Source organism: Leopardus geoffroyi, chromosome C1 (assembly GCF_018350155.1).
Source record: "Leopardus geoffroyi isolate Oge1 chromosome C1, O.geoffroyi_Oge1_pat1.0, whole genome shotgun sequence".
Lineage (NCBI taxonomy): Eukaryota > Metazoa > Chordata > Mammalia > Carnivora > Felidae > Leopardus > Leopardus geoffroyi.
Window position 1 is genome coordinate 188,037,352 of NC_059328.1, and position 21,697 is coordinate 188,059,048.

Here is a 21,697-nt window from a genome sequence, read left to right on the forward strand (position 1 = left end):
GGTTTAAGTTTTTAGGCTGCCCTGGGATGCCTGGGTGGCTCAGTTGCTTGAGCATTTGACTTCATTCAGCTCAGGTCATGATCTCATCGTGAGTTCGAGCCCCAGATTGGGCTCTCTGCTGTCAGCACAGAGCCTGTTTCGGATCCTCTGTCACCCTCTCTTTCTGGCCCTCCCCTGCTGGCGCTCTCTCTCTCTCTCTCTCTCTCTCTCAAAATAAATAAACAAAAAAAAAATTTTTTTTTAGGATGCCCGGTGTTATTTCTTTTGCAATCATAAAACAACCTCATAGAGATGAATGTCTTTTATTATGAAAATTGCTGTTACATTACAGCCAACATTCCAAAACAGTATTTTAATAAACACGTCTTGATTATAAAGTAGAGCAGAAACCATGATCCTTTTTCAAAACTGATTAACATCTGCTGATGTTAACATAAATCTGGAGGACACTCTGTATGCTCACCATGGTGTGTAGGAGATGAGATGAGGAAGAGCACCTATGTTATTCAAAACAACTACTAGTGTTACTAGTACAGTGTAAACCAACCATTTACAATAGGACATTAAAAAAAAAAAGGTAAAAAAGCAAAACACTAAAATGTTGAGGTGTTACAATACTTTTGAGATGGGAAAAGCCAAAGCTTGTTTCCTTTTTTCTTCCCCTCTGTGAGTTCAGTGCGAGGTAGAGGGAAGAATGCTAGATCAAGGATGGATGCTATTTCCCAGAATTTAGTCCTGCTCCAAAACACAGCCCACATGCAAAAGCTCTTCAGGCTCTCATTCACAGGCCTCGGAATACAGCATTTGCACATGGACAAATGAGGTTCCATAGCAGCTCAGAGTCAGTGTTTGAATTCCAGTGTATTCACTCTGTAGCACTGTAAGGAATCCAAGAACAAATTTCCTATGTTCTTCCTAATCAGGAGGCAGAAGACTCCTATTTAGATGTGTTCCATGTTTGGGGTCAGGGTGCGGTAGTCACTGCATAGAACCTCTCCCATCATGACCACTACCTAGTGGAAAAGCTTAGAAAAAGTTAAAACTGCAGTTTTAGAAGGTCCTCTTCCCCCTCCTTCAGCAAAGAAGCATGATGCACACGTGACTGCAAGGAATTCAGGAAGGCATAGTGTGGCTACAATAGTTTCAAGTACCATCTGCTCCTTGCAAAAGGGCCTGGGGTAACTGCAGGCAAACCCGACACTCAAAAATATTTATTAACTTCTTTAATGTAAGAAGCTATACTGAGAATTTCTCTTACGACTTCATGTAGCTGGCATAGTCTTTACTGTAGGAAGGGATATCCTCTTTTTCCAAACAGTAAATGTGTGATATTTTGGGAATTTAACATAGGCGAGGGACTGGTTTAATTGAATCCTATGTCCTTTAAATTCCTCCCTTGAAACCATACAGTCTTTTTTCTGGACTCAGAGCTATCACCATTAGTAAGGCTCAGAAATAACAACCAAAATAATAACGTCCTAATTTCAACACCATTCTTTTTTGTCACTACAGGAAGACGCCAGATGGTGCTAAACACCCTACAGATAATCCAGTTGTCAGGCTGTTCTGCATCCTAGTTAAGCTTCTCACGCTGGATCTGGTAGTAACACGCCTGAAAAAAAGTTCAAAACAATTTAAAATTTACTTGGAAAGAAATTATACAAACATAGCAATGCACAGGAGACTAAAGAAAGGAAATCTTTGTTTAATACTGATAGCTCCAACCAAATCAGTTGGTTGCTTTCTTTTTCCCTGTTTTCTAGTCCCCATATCCAATGTCTATTTTGCCTAGCTGTAATTAGTGGAGATAAAATTTTGCACATTTTCTAATTCTCAAAACAAACTTTTTACAAGCTGTTTAATATTCCTCAATGAGTAGAAATACCTTAATTGGCTAAGCCACTACTGATCAGACATTTAGAATATGCTGATCATTATAAGGTACACAAAAAACTGTAATCAGAATCATCTAGCATGTTTAAGAAACTGCAAATTAAGATTAAGTATCATTCCAGACCCAGTGAGTCAGAATTTTCAGGAACAACTTTTTAAGAAGCATTCCCAGGTGATTCTGAAAGTATCCAGGTTGGGAGTTACTCACACTACAAAGAACACCTCAGCCAAACCAAACACAATGTTGTCCATTCTTTAATTCCTCAGAATAAATCCCCAGGAGTGCGTTTACTCAAACTCCGAGAACATTTTTGATGTGGCTGATATCAATGTTAGTAACAAAAGTTTTCCAAAGGTGATTATTATTTAATCCATTATCAGCAATATGGGAATAATTCTGATTTCACTATACCCCTACTAGCACTGGGTATAATTTTAAAACATCTTTGCTAATTTAGTAGGCACAAAATGGCACCTTGTTTAAATCTACAGTACTCTGATTTTCAGTGAGGTCGAGGATATTCCTACATATAAATGTACTAGTTGTTTCTCCCTTGGTGATATACGAGAAATGCTCTTCATAGAGCATAAATACTAATAATGTAAATCATTGGTGGCCACTATTTTCCCCAATTCCACCACCCTTTTCAATTTAATAGAAATGTTAATGGTATTTCAGTTGAAAAGTTCAAACAATTAACCCAAGCCAGAAACCTGACATTAAGTTCTAATTTCTTTTTCTCATTTTAATTTGCCTGTCTTTCCTTCTCTCTTCCTTTTGCTTAAAAATCAAAAAGCATCTATAGTTTGCAATGCAGGTGATTCTGCCCTGATTCTACCCTCCCTCCAAAACAGGTAATAAGCTATCCCAGTACTTTAAGCATTTATTAAATAATTTCTTTCTTTTCTATTTTTGTACTGATGTTTCCATTTTTACATGTGAAATTTTTATTATAACACTGCCTTTACAACAGCTATCCCTTCTATTAGAGGTAATGTCCATTCTTGTAACAGGAACATACTATCTTAATTATTGTATTTTTATGAAAGTTTACTAACTGGCAGAGTGGGTCTAATCCTTTTTTTTCAGAAGTGTTTATGCCATTTTCAATTTGTTGTTCTTCCAATATACACACAGAATTATTCTACCAAATTCCAAGAAAAATCAAGGTAGGGAACTAAAATAACTTCCAACAAACCCTAGACTACTCGTACTAGAGAATCTCATTTGTAACATACTGGTTACAGTAAATACATGGAGAAAAAAGAAGATACAATTCATATTCATTACATACATATTGCCTTCTGTGTTTTACCTCATTTCCATTAAATAACTCTAGTGCCACATACTTTTGGAGACTAAGAATCCTTTCTGTTTCTTTTCTAGAGTTACATTTGTAAAGATGGTCTACCTTTATAAGCACTTGTAATGATTTGAATGGTCAATTTATAGGGAAGATTGGGTAATGTGCTTTAGTATTTTGAAGAAGAACTAATTCTACTTTTAATGTATTATATTTTAAAATATTAACAATATGTACTCTAAAGGCATTTAATGATTGCATTAAACCTTTGTATATAAAGAAGACAATGATTAATGATAGATATATAATAAGGTAAATTAAGGACAGATTTTAAGATTAAAAAAATTAAACATCACCTATACTTACCTTCAAGGTGGTGAACATTATACCCTGTTCCCCATGCTGAAGATACGGGTCCATCAGATCCTCAATGAGGTGTACCTCGGAGCCTAAATTCCTAATCCTGCCCAATAAGATAAAGATACTGAGTTACTCCTATTTATATGTATATCTTCCTTCTGAATCTATGTGAGGGAAAATAAAGAAAAGCTCACCATACTGAAATGGGTAAACAGAATTTTTTTTTCCTAGTAGGGGAGCATATTACTGTCATCAATTCAGAAAAAGCACTTGTTAAAATGAGTCACTGTAATAAAGTCAGAAAAGGTTGGTCACCTGGCCCGTAGCACCACATATAAGAAAACAGGAAACAAGTCATCCATGGACCATAAAAAGTCTTCCTGAAGTGATGCCAGGACACTCTGAGAGATCTCTTCAAAAGTCTGCTGGATGACCTTAAGTTTGTCTGACGGGGTAAATGTCGTGCTGTTGTTATTTAAAAAAAAAAAAAAAAAAAAAAATCCAATGAACTGCTTAATATTAAATATTGTTTGACAATATACCCTCCTGGGGTGCCTTAAATTGGACACTTCAGGCATAATGAGTTTCTGGAAGGGATGACCACTGTAATCCCACAGTTGTTTGAGAAAAGAAGCCTCCAACGATCTATGGTTCTTATGGAAGAATTCACTAAGTCATAGATTATCTCCTTTTACCCAGGATCTTATTTTTCTAATATATGCTCTTCTCTCAGTAATTAAGTTTGGTTAATTTCCATTTGGCTAAAGATGTGATTATGTAGATACATTTCTGGGTAGGCTCTCCACCTTTTTTGAAAATACAAGGGACTTGTAGAGTAAAAGGTAAGCCAAATGTCTCAAAAGAGCCTTTTCTGATCTCCAGGCTGAGTGTGACACCATCTAGGACTGAAAGGAGCACTTAGAGCTTGGGTTAGGATAAGATCTCATTAACATCTTAATAGACTAACTACTACTTTGATTTATGTGATTTTCAGCAAATGAGAGATTACCTAATCTGCTGTAGACATTCTACAGCTGAGGCAAAACAAGCATCTTTTGTGGTTGGCAAAACCTGCAAAAAGAGAATTTATGAAAATCAAAGAGGAAAGCTGTCTTCTGCAGTAACAGTAAAAAATAATGGCACAGCACGATTCTTCAGTGAATAACTCATGCTTGGGTACTATTCTACCAAAGTAAAATGGAATTTTTTTACTATCTTGAACACCCCACATCAAAGAAAAACATATTTGCTGAGGACACTGAAATCTACTATACCTTTTTACTCTCTCCAAGGATTGACAAGGTCATTGGCCAAAATTTCCTACAATAGAATCCACACTGTTAATACAAGTTATTACTTAGGGCAGATTAATCCCCGTAAAAACAGTTGATGGCTACATTGCCTTCCCTGTCCCCATTTAAAATAACTATTCCACAGATAAAGTGTTCTGGTTTTTTAAAAAATGTTTACTTTATTTGAGAGAGTGAGCAAGTGAGCACGGGTGGGGCAGAGAGAGAGGGAAGGAGGGGGGGTGAGGGGGAGAGAGAGACAGACAGACAGACGACAGACACAGAGAGACAGAGAGAATCCCAAGCAGGCTCCATGCTGCCAGCACAGAGCCTGACACAGGGCTCAATCCCATGGAACTTCAAGATCATGACCTGAGCCAAAATCAAGAGTTGGACGTTTAACCAACTAAGCCACCCAGGCGCCCCCAGAGATAGTTTTAATAAACATTCCTCAAGCAATTTAAGAGCTTCTATCTTGTCCCTAAGAGATCTGTCAATGAATACTACAATAACCCTATACATTACAGATATTACCAAGTATTGGCCAAAATCTTTCCTTCACTCAGTTTTATCTCATTTTTAATGTGAAATTATTCCACTGAAAAAATTTACTTTCTGATTAAGGCTTGTTCACTTTTTTTGAGAACACAAATATATAATTAATGGTGCTGGGGTGATCAACTTTATCACCGTACTAGAAGAAAGGATAATGTGTTCTCCCGGAATAACAAGAAACAATGCTCTACAACAAAGCACTTCTGAAACTTTTAAATTACAAATTGTACGTGGGGAGGAAAGAAAAAGAAGGGAAGGAAGAACATCAAAGACTAAATACAATTAATTTTTTCTGAAACTATAAACATGTATTTTGTTTTAAAGAACAGCAAAATATCAGATGGGGTAGCTAAAATTTACATACACACACACACACACACACACACACACACACACACACACATTTCATACACACACACAAATAAAACACATTCAGAAGAATAATCAAGATTTATACCCCACTCCAAAAATTCTCAAAAATAAAGATTAAATGTCATTATTTTGCTGAATAATAGATCTGCAAGTAAGTGAATCAACTGCAAATCACAGATTCAATTAATAATGCTGTTTGCATTAAAAAAAATTTTTTTAATGCTTTTTGAGACAAAGACAGAGCATCAGTAGGGGAGGGGCAGAGAGAGAGGGAGACACAGAATCCAAAGCAGTCTCCAGGCTCTGAGCTCTCAGCACAGAAATTGACGTGGGGCTTGAACCCACAAACCATTAGATCATGACCTGAGCTGAAGTCGTATGCTTAACTGACTGAGCCACCCAGGTGCCCCTCACTGTTTGCATCTTAAATTAAACCATTTGATTTTACTCATAACTACTGTACTTACCTCTGCACCCCAAGGAAGCCCAGAAGAGCAATATCTGGCTGTTTATTTAGTCGTAGTACACATTCCCAGTAAATGTCTTCCTCACGATCATTATCCAGGGCATAGAGCATAAACAGTGGTGGGTAGAGCCGAGGTAGTAGTACAGGAAGCAGTAACCCAGAACTTGTTACCACATAACTACAAAATATTGGAGAAGGAGAAGCATTCATATCAAAATTGAATATAGAATCAAAGAGTTTCAGTTTCAAGCTGAAAGGAAGATGGGACATTTTGAATAAAGAAACAGTTCTAACATTATTCTGCGTTTTTATCTGGAGCTAACATGAAGAACTTACCTATGGCCCCAGAGTTTTATATCTTGGACCAACTGTGAATTCTTCTCATTACCTCAAAATCTAAGCGAAAACCTAGTTGGTTTCCATTTTGAAAATGATTCTCTGTGGTTATTCTAGATGAGCATGATGCTACTTTGCTCAGCAGGCTCGGAGCCCAGTAATTCATGTGTGTACTTCCTTGGGGTTTGACTAATACAACTTAAGACCTGAAAGGGACCTCAGAGATTACCTAGTCCAGTCACATTATTTTAAAAATAAGGAAACCGAGATCTAGAGAAAACTCTTCCTTGGGATTCTTTGGATAGGATCACCCACCCTCTTTCTTCACTATCTCTACCCAACTCCATTTACCCAGGCTCTGGAGATTCGGATCTGGAATCTGACTTCCCAGTGCAAAAGGATTTCCTTTCGGTTGGCAGAGGAGCAGAGAGAGGAATTGTGCTGCCCTCTTCAGGAAGCTCAGGAAATAAGAATCTAAGGAATAACAGAAAACACAATTAGACAATTATACCTCCAGAATGTCTAAAGAGTAAAAATGCATTTCTATTATTTCATCTATTTAAAGACCTATGAAATCAAAATTTATATCAAGTAAATATTTTAGTTTCCTGAGATTCTTAACTGATGCTTCTTATAGGATAAAATTAAGACTGTAGCTAATGAATAATACCACTAAAAAATCTTCGTGTACTGTGTTTTTTGGTTTTGGTTCTGAAGTAGGCTTTATGCCCAGCACAGAGCCCAATGAAAGCCTTGAACTCACGACCCTGATATCAAGACCTGAGCTGAGATCAGCTTACCTGAGCCACCCACGCACCCTATTTCTGTCTAGTTATTAAAAAGTGAGAAATTGTTTTTCTAACTGACAAATCTCACTTGAGGTCAATTCATATTGAATCTTTAAGCAGAAACAATTATTCTCAGGGTATAAACAAATATTAGCTGAAAATGACTTAAATATTCAACATTAAGAAAAAATGAAAATCTAATCAATATAAAAATTTTTAATGTTTTAAAATTCAAGTTGCTAAAAAATTTTTTGCACATGATCAAGCTGCTAAGTTATGAGGACTTTTTTCCCTAGGTTTTGAATTTGCCCTAAATTTTATCTCTGAACTCTTATATGCAAATGATGAGCTCTACTATAAACAACTTTATTGTCCTCTTTACTTTCAGACCTCTAAACCTTGAGTCTTCAAAGGGAGTTTCCAATCTTCTATTTTTGTAGACTTATACCTTGCCCCTGCCTCTGCCCCTTATTTTATATTTGGGAAAACTAAAAAAGGTCAAAAACTTATCTTCATTATACCCATCTAACTAATGTCAGAGCTGAAACACTCCCAGCCACTGGTCTTTTTAGTGGATTATGCTGCCCCCTCAAATCTGAGACATTTCCAAATGCATGTATCAGTTTCAAAGCTAATAATAGAAGGAAGTTTTCTGAGACAAATTTATAAATTTTCATATAATTATCTCAATATAGTAATTACTTATTGGCTTAAACCCGATAAAGGATCTTGAATTTCACATATTCCAAATTTCCTACGTGAAACTCTTTCCAAAGATTCTCTATTTGCTTCCTTTCTCCCTTTTCAAAGTCTCTGCTCAGGTATTACCTTATTAGGCCTCCTGGAACCTCTGTTTAAAATAGCAGCCTCTTACCTCCAGCTCCATCTTTTGTCACATTTACCAACACCTGACATACCATATGTTTCCATATGTTCCACTAGAATGGAAGCCTATGAGAATATAGACATTTCCCTGGTGATTAGCGATGTCAAGCATTCTTTCAAGTGTTTGTTGGTCATCTGTATGTCTTCTTTGGGAAACTGTCTGTTCAGGTCCTCTGTCCATTTTTAATCAGATTGTGTTTTTTTTATATAAAAGTGTTGCATATGTAAGTTCTTTATATATTTTGGAAATTAACTTCTTATCAGATATATCATTTGCCAATATCTTCTCCCACTCAGTAGGTTACCTTTTCATTTTGTTGATGGTTTCCTTTGCTGTGTTTATTGCATAAACATAAAGTAAAAACATGAAACATGTTTTCATTTTCATTACTTAATCTATTTAAGGATCTGTGGCACAAAACCATTTTCTAGATGAATAATTTCTGTGATAAAGAGGAAACTTAATGATTCTTCACAAAGTTGTTGTAATCTCTAGATTCAGGATGAAGACATCCAAGCATTAGCATTAACCACTATTCCACAGTTTGCAGACTTCAATGAGAAAGATCTCTTACCTCACCAGCTGGAAAATTCGCTTAAGGTAGGACTTAATCTCCTTCACAGCCTCCTGCAATAACCGGCGATTGGCTCCCACACCCACATATGTCATTCTATAAACTGCAACCAGTGTCTCCACAAGCCTGCCCAGGGGGTGCAGAGGAGTGTCACAGGCCTGAACAGGAATGGGATCAATGAAGTCAATGACTAACAACAGAAACAGTCAACCAATAAATAATAAAACAATTTCATAAATGATAGACAATTTTCAAACTGGCAAGGACTAAACTTCTGGACGAGAAAAATTCAAATACTTTAACTTTTCTAAAAGAGTTGAGTCTACATATAGAGTAGGAATTCCTAATCTTAATCAAAGAATGCCTTTAACATCTTGGAAAAATAGCTTTGGATATACTGATAAATATAATTAAACTATAAACTTCACAAAAACAGATGTTACCTTTAAGAAAACTAAACGGCAGTTGATTATGCCTGAAAATACTCTTCAGTTCCCTTGATTTCTCTTAATACTCCTTCCTGCAACCCCATATTGATGCATGTCATACTTCAAATTGTAGCTAATCTTACAGGACTTGAGAAGGAAGCAAAGAGCATAACCATGGGGTGAGGGCAGCATGCTTTATTTATACAATCTCTAGTTTGTTACCAACAAAAATCAATTTTAAGCTTTGACCCTTGTTCTCAAGAACCCTCTTAAGCACTTTACAAAACTTAAAAAGTTCTATCATCAAGATACAGCAATCTTCATGTGAAAATGTGCTTTTAGTAGTTAGAGAATTAAAAAAGAAATACTTAGCAAAAATAGGATTAGGGCACCAATAACCTGTGAGCAGATTTGAATGATATACTGTGGTAGTTGTGTCATTAATTCATAAGACCGGTGTAATTTTGACTCTACCTTTATTAAATATTTCTTGATGTCATCATATTTCTCCACAGAGAAGGCACCAACATGCTGAGGAATGAATTCCAAACTCTCTAGTGTTTGAGTCTGTGAACGACTTAATGTCTCTGGACTGTAAAAAGACAACAGAAAGACCATTATGTATTTCATATCATGAAAGCAAGAGGGGCGCCTGGCTGTCTCTGTCAGAAGAGCATTATGACTCTTGATCTCGGGGTCCTAAGTTTGAGCCCCATGTTGGGTGTAGAAATTAAGGAAAGGAAGGAAGGAAGGAAGGAAGGAAGGAAGGAAGGAAGGAAGGAAAGAACAGAGACAAAAGAAAGAAAAAAGAAAGAAAAGAAAAAAGAAAAGAGAGAGAGGAAGGAAGGAAGAACAAACGAACGAACAAAAAGCAAACTGTAATGTGCACATGAAACACTATCACCAAGTAAGGACAAAATGGAGTACCCAGTACAGTGCCTGGCCCAAATGAGCTCATAATAGGTAACTGACCTGCTATTAGATTTTTTAAAGTCATTCCAGTGTCATTTAATGTTACTTCATACCAACTACAATTAATTAATGAAGATTTTGCTTTAGAATCAACCATGGTGTTAGGTGATACTATGTTAGCTTGAAGAGAAAACTGGTAACAGACTTGTTAATGACAAGAGAAAAATGGAAAATAAGAGAGGAAGGGGTGAGGAAAAAGGAAAACAAATGAAATGGCAGCAGAAAAAGGAAAATGAGCTCAAATAAGGAGATCATGAGGATGCTACAACAGGTGGTGAGGTAAGTACATAATGGGTAAAGGGAAGCTTTGAGCGAAGAGGCTATGATAAAACACATACTTAATAATCAACAGACATTTTTGGTAATGGTATTCTATTATCAGATTACAACCGATTAGAAATGATGTACATTATTATACTACTTTAGATAAATAAGACCTCCGTGGTAGCAACATGTTTTATTATATAAAAGTTCATTCACTCTCATTCCCTAGAAACACCCAACGACAGTTAACCAAGGTTAACTACAGGACCAAAGCCTCAATGTTTAAACTGACAGGCTCTATCAGTGAAGGCTGACCCTCTGCATCACACACAAGGCAAAGTCCACAGCTTACATCAATCCTAGGAGTTTCCATTTCTTCTAATAGAAAGAATACAAGGCAAAAATCGTAAACTTCATGAACATATATTCAGTTCCCATTTATACCAAATATAGGGGGGAAAGAACCCAAACTTCTTTCAATACAAAAGGATTAGTAAATTCTTTGGGTCCAAATTCCAAGCATTGCTTGTGGGAGTTACTGGCCAAGTTAAAGAATAAGGAAATATGTACAAAAGCAGACGGAGAGGGGGAAAAAAGTTAGGAGAAAAGGAGAACAGGGAGAAAATAAGAAAAAGAAAAAAGAGAAATGAAGAGGTACATCTATCATTTTTCTTTCAGTACTTCAAAATTGTTGTGCCACTTGTTTTTGGTCTCCAGAAGATACTGATGACAAATATGCAAGCATTTGAATGGTGGTTTCCCCTCTGTGTAATGCCCATTTTTTCTCTAGTTGCTTTCATGATTTTGTTTTTCAATTTGACTGACATGTCTGTTCACGGATATCTTTTTTTCAGGACACAGGTTGCTCAACTTCGTGAATCTGCACATTTGTCTTTCACCAAATTTGGGATGGTTTCAACCATTATTTCTTCAAATATCTTTTCATCCTCATGATTTTTCTCCTCTCCTTCTGGGATTCCAAGGACACAAGTACTAGACTCCTTAGAGCTCTGCTTATTTTCTTTTTCCATGTATTTTCTCTCTGTTGTTCAGTTTGGATAGTTTCTATTAATCTGTTCTCAAGTTCAGTGACTCTTCTGCTGTCACCTCTATTCTGCTAGTAAGTTCTCCTAGTGATTTTATTTTGGTTATTATATTTCTTAATTCAAAATTTTGATTTGGTTCTTCTTTATATCTATTTTTTTGCTAATACTTTCAATTTTAGTATTTGCTTCCAGGATGTTTGTGATTGCTCATCTGAGCATTTTTATAATACCTGCTTTAAGTTGTCATAATACTAAAATCTACGTTGCAGAGTCACTGGTGTCTATCATCTTTCCCAAAATAAGTTGGTGGTTCTTTGATTGCCAAGTAATTTTGGTTTATATTCTGGACATTTTTGAGTATTATGTTATGACACTTTGGGTCTTGTTTCTATCCTATGAAAAACGTTGACAGGCATAACAGAGTACACATGGAAGGCTTGAAAATATTATCTTTAGAAGGATCTGCTTCCTAAATTTCCCTATACGGACATGAATTATTCCCTACATGATAAGGGTATTTTGCTGTCCATAGACTATGCTAACAATGTGATTTATGGTGACTATCTGCTTTCCTTTTGGGACTGTGGAATTTTGGTAGTTGCTAAGCACAGAGTGCCTATGTGACCAGCCCCCCCCCCCCCCCCCCCCCCCATTAAACCTTAGGCACTGAGTCTCTAATGGTTCCTAGGCAGAAAGACTGTAAATGGTGGCTGCATTTTACTGCTGGAAGGATGGTGTGCTCTGTGTGACCCCTCACAGAAGGGTGAGAGCATGGGTAGCTTGCACATGGATTCCTCCAGACTCTGCCTGTGTCTTCTTCTCTTATGATCTGGCAGTAGCTCCTTACTGTGTTGCTGTAGTAACTCTTACCTGCATGACTTTATGATGAGTCTTGAGTCCCTCTAGTCAATCACTGAACATGTAGGTGATCTTGGGAACCTCTGAAACAGCTGATATTTTTGATTCAGTCTTCTGTGGGCAGTGGTGCCAATGTCAGTTCACTTCTCAAAGCCTTTCCAGTTCTATTTAGGTGTGTCTGTGAGCACATCACTCAGTGGCCACTCTGGGACATGGTTGAAAGTCTACCTATTAGCTCAGTTCTCAAAGTGTCTGGTCTGCTAATTAGGATCAAATCCACATATGTGCAGGTCTGGGGTGAGCCCAGTTCATAAACAACTTTACAGGGTTGTTTTGTAGAGCTCTTCTCTCTCCATTACCTCCCCAGCATTTTCTGGGTCCCCTGTTAGATCCTCAGGTCAGAAACTGCTCCCTTCTGTCAACATGCCACTTCTAGGACCAAGGGGTGGGAGGATAGAGAGAGAGGCCAGAAAAGCAATGGAATTCAGCCATGACTACTGCACCTGAGGATCCACCAATGGAGGAAGAGGTTTCCAGTCCTCCAACAGTTTTCCCTGTTCCTGGCTGCTCTAGCAAATCCCACTGCCACCCCTGTCCCAGAAGAACATGGAGGCTGAAGCATGAGAAAATGAAGAAAAAAAGAGAGAAAGAAAACCCATATGTATCTCCTCCACTCTATCTGAACTTTAGGAGTCTCTTTGTTGCATCTTGAGCCAGAAGCAAAGGGTTTTTCCTCAAGTTATGTCTAAATCATAGTACTTACTTGAAGCTTTCAGGTTAATGGAATTCAGGGTGAGGGATACTGAAGTTAAAAAACTCAAAACTAAAAAAAAGACAAAAACAACTCATTTGGTACTTTGATTTCAGGTATTACTCCTCAATATACTAGCTGATATTTACCTTGTAGAACAGCTGTTCATATATTGTCTGGGTTTTATAGCTGAGTTCAGTAGAAGATAAAGATAGGTGTGTTTTATCTAAATTACCCAGAACAGAAATACATCATTGAAACTTAAATTATATTTTTAAGTTAAATGTGGCAAGCCTTGACTTCTTGTTAAGTTTCAACTTCCTACCATACTATGCTGGGCAAAGCATTCACTCACCTGTCTCTGTGTTGGCGCCGATTGGTAGTCAGGGCCACAGCAATATTGTCCCATGCTTTCCAAACTTCCCCTTGGCCTGGGTTATCACAGCCCAGTTGATGCCAACATTCATCAAAGACCGCTTTCCATTTCTCATCAGCTGACACTGCCAGGTTTCCTAGCTTCCTGCTAATAAAGTCACATCAAGCTTTTATTAATCTCTTGTGCAAAAATCCTAAAGAACAGAAACTTTCTGATATACAACTGGGAATGCTTCTGTAACACAACTGCCCACACTGATGGTGGTTCTATTTCATAAACACTGAAAATTTTAAAGAAATTGTTTTTAGCTACTTAATGTTTATCAGATACTAAAGTGTATAAATGGTTAAGTATGAAGCACATCACAATTGACTCCTTTGTTTCTACATTTCCACATAATCAATTTTGTAAAACTGATTCCTGTTAAAACAAGGACTTCCTGTGCTTTGCACATCTCATAATGAGAACCGTGAAATGCATTACATACTGAATTCTAAAAATACTCTGAGTAACAGAAAACGTATCAAGGTTCCATCAGAACAAAGAATCTGAGAATCTACCATAATACAAACACAAAGCTAATGCTGGAATCAAAAAAGGAAAATAGATATATGCCAAAAACCTGAAGAACATAACACACTTAGAGATAAAGATTTTGTTTTTTTTCCCTACATATGCAGAATATACTATTCCACTTGGTACATATATAGGCTTGGCTTTTACTTTTCAGAATCAAGTTGTATAGGGATTCCACTTAACAATGTTCTCTTCCAATCAATTTGGATACTTTTACCACTAACAGTAAAACCACTCCCATACACAGAACTTTTATTTTAAATACCCATGACTATAATCTAAGCCAAGACTAAAGATTCAGCTATCTGTAACAGTGGCAGTTGGCAATATATAAGGAGGTTACATTTTGTTAAAAAATGACTTTAAAAATTTGTTCTGCATTTAAAATATTAAGCAGCTTTGATATAATCAAGACAACTCAAAACATTTAATAATTAATCCACAATTAACACTAGTTACTCACAAAACTTTGGGTCTGTCTTTATCACTCTCATACAGACTAGGCTTGAAGTAAGTTCCAGTGATTTTTATCCCAGATCCCCATTCTCCACTAAAATAACCTTCAATGTAATCTCCATTTGGCATAGTCAGTGTTCCCTAGGTAAAGTAAAAGAAAATGTCTAATTAGAAGCAGTGTTTCCAGTTTAAAAAATCAAGAGAAAAAAAAGCACCAACTGGTTAACATGTTCCATTATTTTTTATTTTTTATTTTTTTAGAGAAAGAAAGAGAGCATGCATGTGCAAACAGGGAAGGGACAGAAGAAGAAGGAGAGAATCTTAAGGAGGCTCCATGCCCAGTGCAGAGCCTGGTGTGGGGCTGGATCTCACAACTGTGAAATCATCATCTGAGCATAAATCAAGAGTTGAACGCTTAACCAACTGGGCCACCCAGGTGCCCCTAATACATTTTCCTTTTTTAACTCATTACCAGTCCCCAGTTCTGGGGGGGGGGGGGGGGGGGGGGAGGGGGGTGTGTGGCAAGTATACGTACTATGCATCTCTAAAAAGACTGTATGAAAATAATCCATGGGTAAAAGAAAAAAAAATCACTGAATAATTGGTAAAATATTTTGAGCTGAATGAAATGAACAAACAACTTATCCAAATTTATCCAATCTAGTGCCCAGAGGCAAATTATAGCTATAAATGCCTGTATTAGAAAATAAGAAAGATCTGAAATCAGTAATCTAAAAGTCCACCTTATAAAATTAGAAGAGCAAACAGACCCAAAACAAGGAGATAACAAACAGTAGAGCAGAAATCAATGAGATTTTTTTTTTAAAAAGAGAAAAATCAATGAAACCAAAATTTGCTTCTTTGAAAAGATACACAAAATTGGCACTTAACTAGATTAATCAAGGGGAAAAAAAGACATAAAATTACAAAGTCAATGAAACAGATATTACAGCAATCTTACAGAAATTAAAAAAGATTAAGAAAAAACTAAGACAACAATTTTATGCCAACAAATCTGAGAACTTCAATACAACAGAAAAGTTCCTAGAAAGAACCAAATTGCCAAAACTGATTCTAAAAGAAATGGAAAATCTGAATAGACCAATTTAAAGAAAACTGAATTAGAAACTAAAAGTATTATCATAAAATAATGCTCAAGCCCAGATGATTTCACCAGTGAAGTCTCCAAAACATTCAAAGAAGAAATAATACCAAGATTTCACAAACTCTTTCAGAAAACAAAGGAGAAGGGAACCCTTCCCAACTCATTCTATGGGGCTAATTTTATACCAAAGACAAAGACATCATGAGAAAAGAAAACTATAGACCCTTATCTCTCATAAATACAGAGGCAAAAATCTTCAACAAAATATTAGCATTAAATCTCACAAATTATAAAAGTATTATATACCATGACCAACTATGATTTATCCCAGAAAAGCAACCAATACACTATATTAAAAAAGGACAAACATCACACAATCACCTCAACACACAGAAAATGTTCTTTGACAAAATCCAAGATGTATTCATGACAAAAACTCTCAACAAACTAAGAACAGAACTATCTCAATCTGATTAATCTATGAAAAACCTTTAACTAACATCATACTTAATGGTGAAAGATTCAGTGTTTTTCCTCTAATTTTTTTTAATGTTTATTTATGTAAGAGAGAGAGAGAGAGACAGGGTGCGCGTGCAGGGGAGGGGCAGAGAGAAAGGGAGAGCAGAATCCAAAGCAGGCTCTAGGCTCTGAGCTGTCAGCACAGAGCCCGATGTGGGGCTCGAACCCACAAACCATAAGATCATGATCTGAGGCAAAGTCAGACCCTTAACTGACTGAGCCATCTAGGCACCCCTTGATTTTCCTCTAAAATAGGGATTAAGGCAAGGATATCCACTCTAACCACTTCTATTCAACATTCTACTGGAGAATCTAGCCAGTGCCATCAGAGAATAAAAAAAAAAAAGAAAAGCCTTCCAGATTGCAAAGGAAAAAGTAAAACTGCCTTGATTTGAAATCAACATGATCCTGTATGCAAGAATTCCTAGGAAATACACACAAATACACACACACACACACACAACCACACCACACCACACCAAACCTGTAGCAGAATAAACAAGTTTAGCAAGGTTTCAGGATACAAGAAAATACATAAATTATATTTTTATATGATAGCAATATAAAATCAAAAAGTAAAATAAAAAAAATTCTCTTTACAACAGCCTTAACAAGGATACTTAGGAATAAAGTTAACCAAACTTATGCAAGAGATACACATTAAAAACTACAACACATAGCTGATAGAAATTAAAGATCTAAATAGAGAGACATTTCATGTTTATGGATTGGAAGATTCATAAAACGGCAATTCTTCCCAAAATGATCTATAGATTCAACACAATTGCTATCAAAATCTCAGGCTTTATAGCAGATATTAACAAACCAGTCTTAAAATTTATATGAAAAGTCTAAAGATCCAGAACAGCCAAAACATTTTAAAAAATAATTCTTGATTTCACTAGAATTACTAGAAATCTATAGTAATCAAGACAGTGTGGTACTGGCATAAGGAGAGACATGTACATCGCTGGAATACAAGAGTCCAAAAAGAAACACATTTTATGGTGAATTAATTTCAAAAAGGTGTCAAGAAAATTCAGTGGGAAAAGTTGCTGAGGCAATTGGATACCCACATGCAAAAAGATCAAGTTAGACTTTTAACCCGCACCATACACAGAAGTACCTCAAAATGAATCACAGACCTGAATATAAGAGCTAAAACTATAAAACTTTTAGAAGAAAACACGGAGGAAAGTTGTTTTTTTTTTCTATTTGAGAGAGAGAGAAAAAGCATGCAAGTGGGGCAAAGGAGCAGAGGGAAAGAGAGAACCTCAAGCAGGTTCCACACTCAGCATAGAGCCCAATATGGGGTTTGATCCTATGACCCTGGGATCATGACCTGAGCCGAAATCAAGAGTTGTACATTCAACCAACCGAGCCATCTAGGTGCCCCCAGAAGAAAATCTTAATACCTTGAGTTAAGGAAAGATTTCTTTATATATGCCATCAAAAGCCTGACTCATAAAAATGTTTTTGATATAATGGACTTCATTAAAAAGTTTTGTGCTTCAAAAGTCACTAAAAAGAAAATATAAAGACGGGTGCCTGGGTGACTCAGCTGGTTGAGCGTCCGACTTTGGCTCAGGTCATGATCTCACAGTTCGTGGGTTCCAGCCCTGCATCAAGCTCTGTGATGACAGCTCAGAGCCTGGAGCCTGCTTCGACTTCTGTGTCTTCCTCTCTCTCTCTGCCTGTCCCCTGCTCATGTTGTCTCTGTGTCTCAAAAATAATAAATAAGCGTTAAGAAAAATAAATGAAATGATTCAACATTTAAAGAAAAGAAAGAAAATAAAAAGACAAGCCACGACTGCAAGAAAATATTTGCGAATCCTATATCTGATATTAGAACTCATATCCAGAACATATAAAGAACCCTTACAATTCAATAAGACTATAAGCAAACAAATTGTCAAAATATCAAAATAACTGAATAGGCATTTCACAAAAAGATAGAGGAATCACTAATAAAAACATGAAAATATGCTCTACATCACCAGTCATTAGGAAAATGTAAATTAAATCCATGAAATATCATTTCACACCTAGTAGGATGGCAAAGAGAAAAAAACAAAAAATAAAAATACTGGAAAATATGGAGAGAAATTAGAATCATCATACATTAGTGATGAGAATGTAAAATGATGCAGCCACTCTAGCAAACAGTTGGCAATATCTTGATATGTTAAATGTCAATTTCCCATACAACCCAGCAATTACTCTCCTAAACACTTGCCCAAGATATGAAAATATATGTTCACATAAGAAACTGTACTCAAATGTTTATAGAAAGATTATTCATAATAGTCTGAGTGAGAACTAATCCAATGTCCATCAATGATGAAGCGATAAACAAAATGTGGTTTTAGAATACTATTTAGCAATAATAGGCAATGAAGTACTATACAGGTCACACTATGGGAAAACCTCGAAAACATTATTCTAAGTCTAGGAAGCCACACAGAAAAGCCCTCATATCGTATAAATCCATTTATAAGAAAGGACCTGAGGGACGTCTGGCTGGCTAAGTCAGAGCATACAACTCCTGATCTCAGGGTTGTGCGTTCAAGCCCCATGTTGGGTGTAGAGATTACTGGGGGGTAAAAAAAAAACTTTAAAAAAAAAAAAAAAAAGGCAAAGCAAAGCAAAAAAAAACCTGAAAAGGCAAATCTACAGAGTTATAGAGTCCACTAAAAGGAGGTTGTCTAGGACTGGTGACAGAAACAGTGAATGACTGCAAATGAGCAGGCAATGGTGACAGAAATCTTTTTTGGATGATGTGAAAGGATCTAAAATTGGATTGTGGTGATGGCTATCCAACTCTGTATATTTACTAAAAATCATTGAAATGTACTCTTAAAACAGGTGAATTTTATGACAAGGTAGCTCTTTTTTGTTTAAGGTCAAGAAAAAATTAGTATAAGATTGTATTAGAGGAAGAAGAAAGTTAGTTTCCAACCTTTCCATTAAGAGTCCAGTCATCTGAAAATTCTCCCTCATATATAGTATCATCTTCGGAAAGTAAAACCCCATTTCCCTATGGGGAGAAACAAAACAAAAATCACAACAGATAAAATGCAAAGTAACTTAAGGAATACATGCAGCCATATCCCCCAAAGCCTTATATAATTTTAAAAGATAAGAAAAATAGTACTAAGAAGGTAGAACGTTAATAAAAATGATTTAAAAGGACATAGAATTTTTAAAAAGTCAATAGTCAGTATATGCAAAATATTTTACTCACCATCATTTTATTAAGGTGAAAGTTGCCTTCATAGTATAATCCAAACTGGGTAACTACCACACCATTCCCTTGACATACGTCATCTTGCCACATTCCCATATACTTTTCCCCCCTGTACAGAAATAGAAAAGAAATGAAAATGAAAAACTGATGGTAAGGATGAAATGGAAAAACAATTATAACATGGGAGTTGCTAGGAAAAAAAAAGAAATGAGGTTTATCATATAAAAGGCACCTGGGTGGCTCAGTCAGTTGAACATCCAACTCTTGATTTCAGCATAGGTCATGATTCTAAGGTCATGAAATCGAGCCCCATATTGGGATCCACGCTGAGCATGGAGCCTGCTTAAGATTTGTATTCATATTCTCTCTCTCTCTCTCTCTCTCTCCCCCTTCCCTCCCTCCCTTCCTCCCTCTCCCCTGAGCAATCTCTCTCTAAAAAAAAAAAAAAAGGAAGTCTCATTCTTCACATACTCAAACTCAGAGAAATCTTACTAATCTCCACTACAAAAGCAAAGTATAAACTGATTGTTAAATAATCATGGAGTTTAGTAATAACATCTAAATTTTAAAATCCACATTATGAAAATGACATGAAGGGGGAAAAACGTATCTATTAAGTCCAAATGCAAATCAGACTAAATCAAATATGGAGGCAAAAGAACTACATTCATCCTCAAGGTTTAGTTAACTGAATTTAAGCTTGATTCCTAGGTTGTTGGCATAACAAGTCCCTGACCTAACAGACCTAAGCAAAAAGATGTTTAGATACCATTCTACGACCCAAAAAGGGAATTTCCACTCGTTCCCTCTGACCTTTTACTCCTATTATGTCTGACTGTTTTAAAGGTTTTTCTTTTTATAATAGTCAAAGATTTGGTAACTTCTAAGACACTAAAAGCTTCGTATGTGTGGAGCTTTAAGGAAAATGGTACCAATGTTAATTTTGAATGATCTTGATCTTGTAAAGAAGTAATCCACTATTTGGTTCATAAGCAAATGGATAAAATAATGCCTGCCAACTGTGTCTTATTAAAAATTTTCTCAATACTGTCCAATTAAGATGCTCAGCCTTCATAAAAACATCGCTATTGGGGCCCATGAGTGGGTCAGTCAGTTAAGTGTCATGATCTCACTGTTCATCGAGCCTATTGTCAGGCTCAGCTCTGACAGTAAGGAGCCTGTTTGGGATTCTCCCTCTCTCTCTCTGCTCCTCCCCAACTCATGCAAGCTCTCTCTCAAAAGAAATAAATAAACATTTAAAAACATTGCTGTTACTGGAGAAATACAGGAACCTTATACTCTCATACTAAACTTTGAGATTAGAAGGAGAATACTATACCTAGTGATATCATCAAAGACACCATATCCTGCTTTCTTATCCATTACCCATTGGCCAATGAACATACTGGGAGAAGAGGAAGTCAATTTTCCACTCCGTAGGAGACCATGACCATGACGCATGTTATCTTGAAAACAGCCTTCAAACACTTCACCAGAGGCATAACTGTGGTTACAAAAAATGGATAAAGACCAAAAACACATTGAATTCTGAGGCTCATTTTTACAAAGTTCAGGAAATTTAAAAGTATACTCCTGTCCCACTGGTATCTCTATTTATTTATATGATGATTTTTCACCATTTTTTTTTCATTTTTGAATGACTAAGGCTAAGAAATTAAAGATATCCTGGATGGTATTCTGTGTTAACATGGGGGAAAATGTGTATTAATCTCTTATGAGAAAATGAAATAATGAATAATCTCTGAAAGGATCATACATTTTATCCATATTAGAGTTCTTTAATAAATATAAGTTTATAGGAAAGACATCTAGGAGATCCTATGAGAAAGTTATGACTTCTAAGGTTTGTACTATTTTGTTGAAAATTAAATAATAAATAACCTAATATTTTCACCTTGTGATAGATAAGAAGTTACCTTTATAAGAAGACTTTTGAGGCCGTTTCAGTCAAAAATGAGTAAATAAAATTTACTCCTTGGAAATTTTGGCTACACATACATTTAAGTTTACATAATTCTTTGAAAAAGCAACACCAGTCTAACAACCTTTCCAATGTTATTACCTATAGACTCCTTGACCACACATTTTTCCTTCTTTCCAATGGCCCACATAATGGTCTTCTTTGTTCAATGCTTTGTTTGGGATTCTATATTCTCCATATCTGCCAAGGAGAATAAAAAACATCAGAATATGCATTTAGGACACATTTGCCTTTTCTAGGTATGCACTTGTAAACATTTTAAAAGGAGAACAGA

The 21,697-nt window shown here is 36.2% G+C and overlaps 1 protein-coding gene across 8 annotated transcripts in view; it reads right to left on the minus strand.

The window, feature by feature from the left end:
* Positions 1–286: 286 nt before the first annotated feature.
* ALS2 (alsin Rho guanine nucleotide exchange factor ALS2) overlaps positions 287–21,697 on the minus strand; it is a 72,781-nt gene continuing 51,370 nt past the window's right edge. For 4 of the 8 annotated variants that reach the window (XM_045480751.1, XM_045480746.1, XM_045480749.1 and 1 more), the window contains 15 exons: positions 21,505–21,603; positions 20,761–20,925; positions 19,419–19,530; positions 19,134–19,211; positions 14,558–14,691; positions 13,498–13,665; positions 9,726–9,843; positions 8,824–8,981; positions 6,927–7,049; positions 6,241–6,417; positions 4,832–4,877; positions 4,567–4,628; positions 3,873–4,022; positions 3,564–3,660; positions 287–1,612 (listed from right to left, as the gene is read on the minus strand). In XM_045480751.1, coding sequence (XP_045336707.1) covers positions 1,574–1,612; positions 3,564–3,660; positions 3,873–4,022; positions 4,567–4,628; positions 4,832–4,877; positions 6,241–6,417; positions 6,927–7,049; positions 8,824–8,981; positions 9,726–9,843; positions 13,498–13,665; positions 14,558–14,691; positions 19,134–19,211; positions 19,419–19,530; positions 20,761–20,925; positions 21,505–21,603 — 1,726 coding nt within the window. In that variant the 3' untranslated portion in view covers positions 287–1,573. Of the gene's footprint in view, positions 1,613–3,563; positions 3,661–3,872; positions 4,023–4,566; positions 4,629–4,831; positions 4,878–6,240; positions 6,418–6,926; positions 7,050–8,823; positions 8,982–9,725; positions 9,844–13,497; positions 13,666–14,557; positions 14,692–19,121; positions 19,212–19,418; positions 19,531–20,760; positions 20,926–21,504; positions 21,604–21,697 lie in introns of those variants that run through there. The other 4 variants (XM_045480748.1, XM_045480753.1, XM_045480752.1 and 1 more) reach the window with 2 other exon arrangements.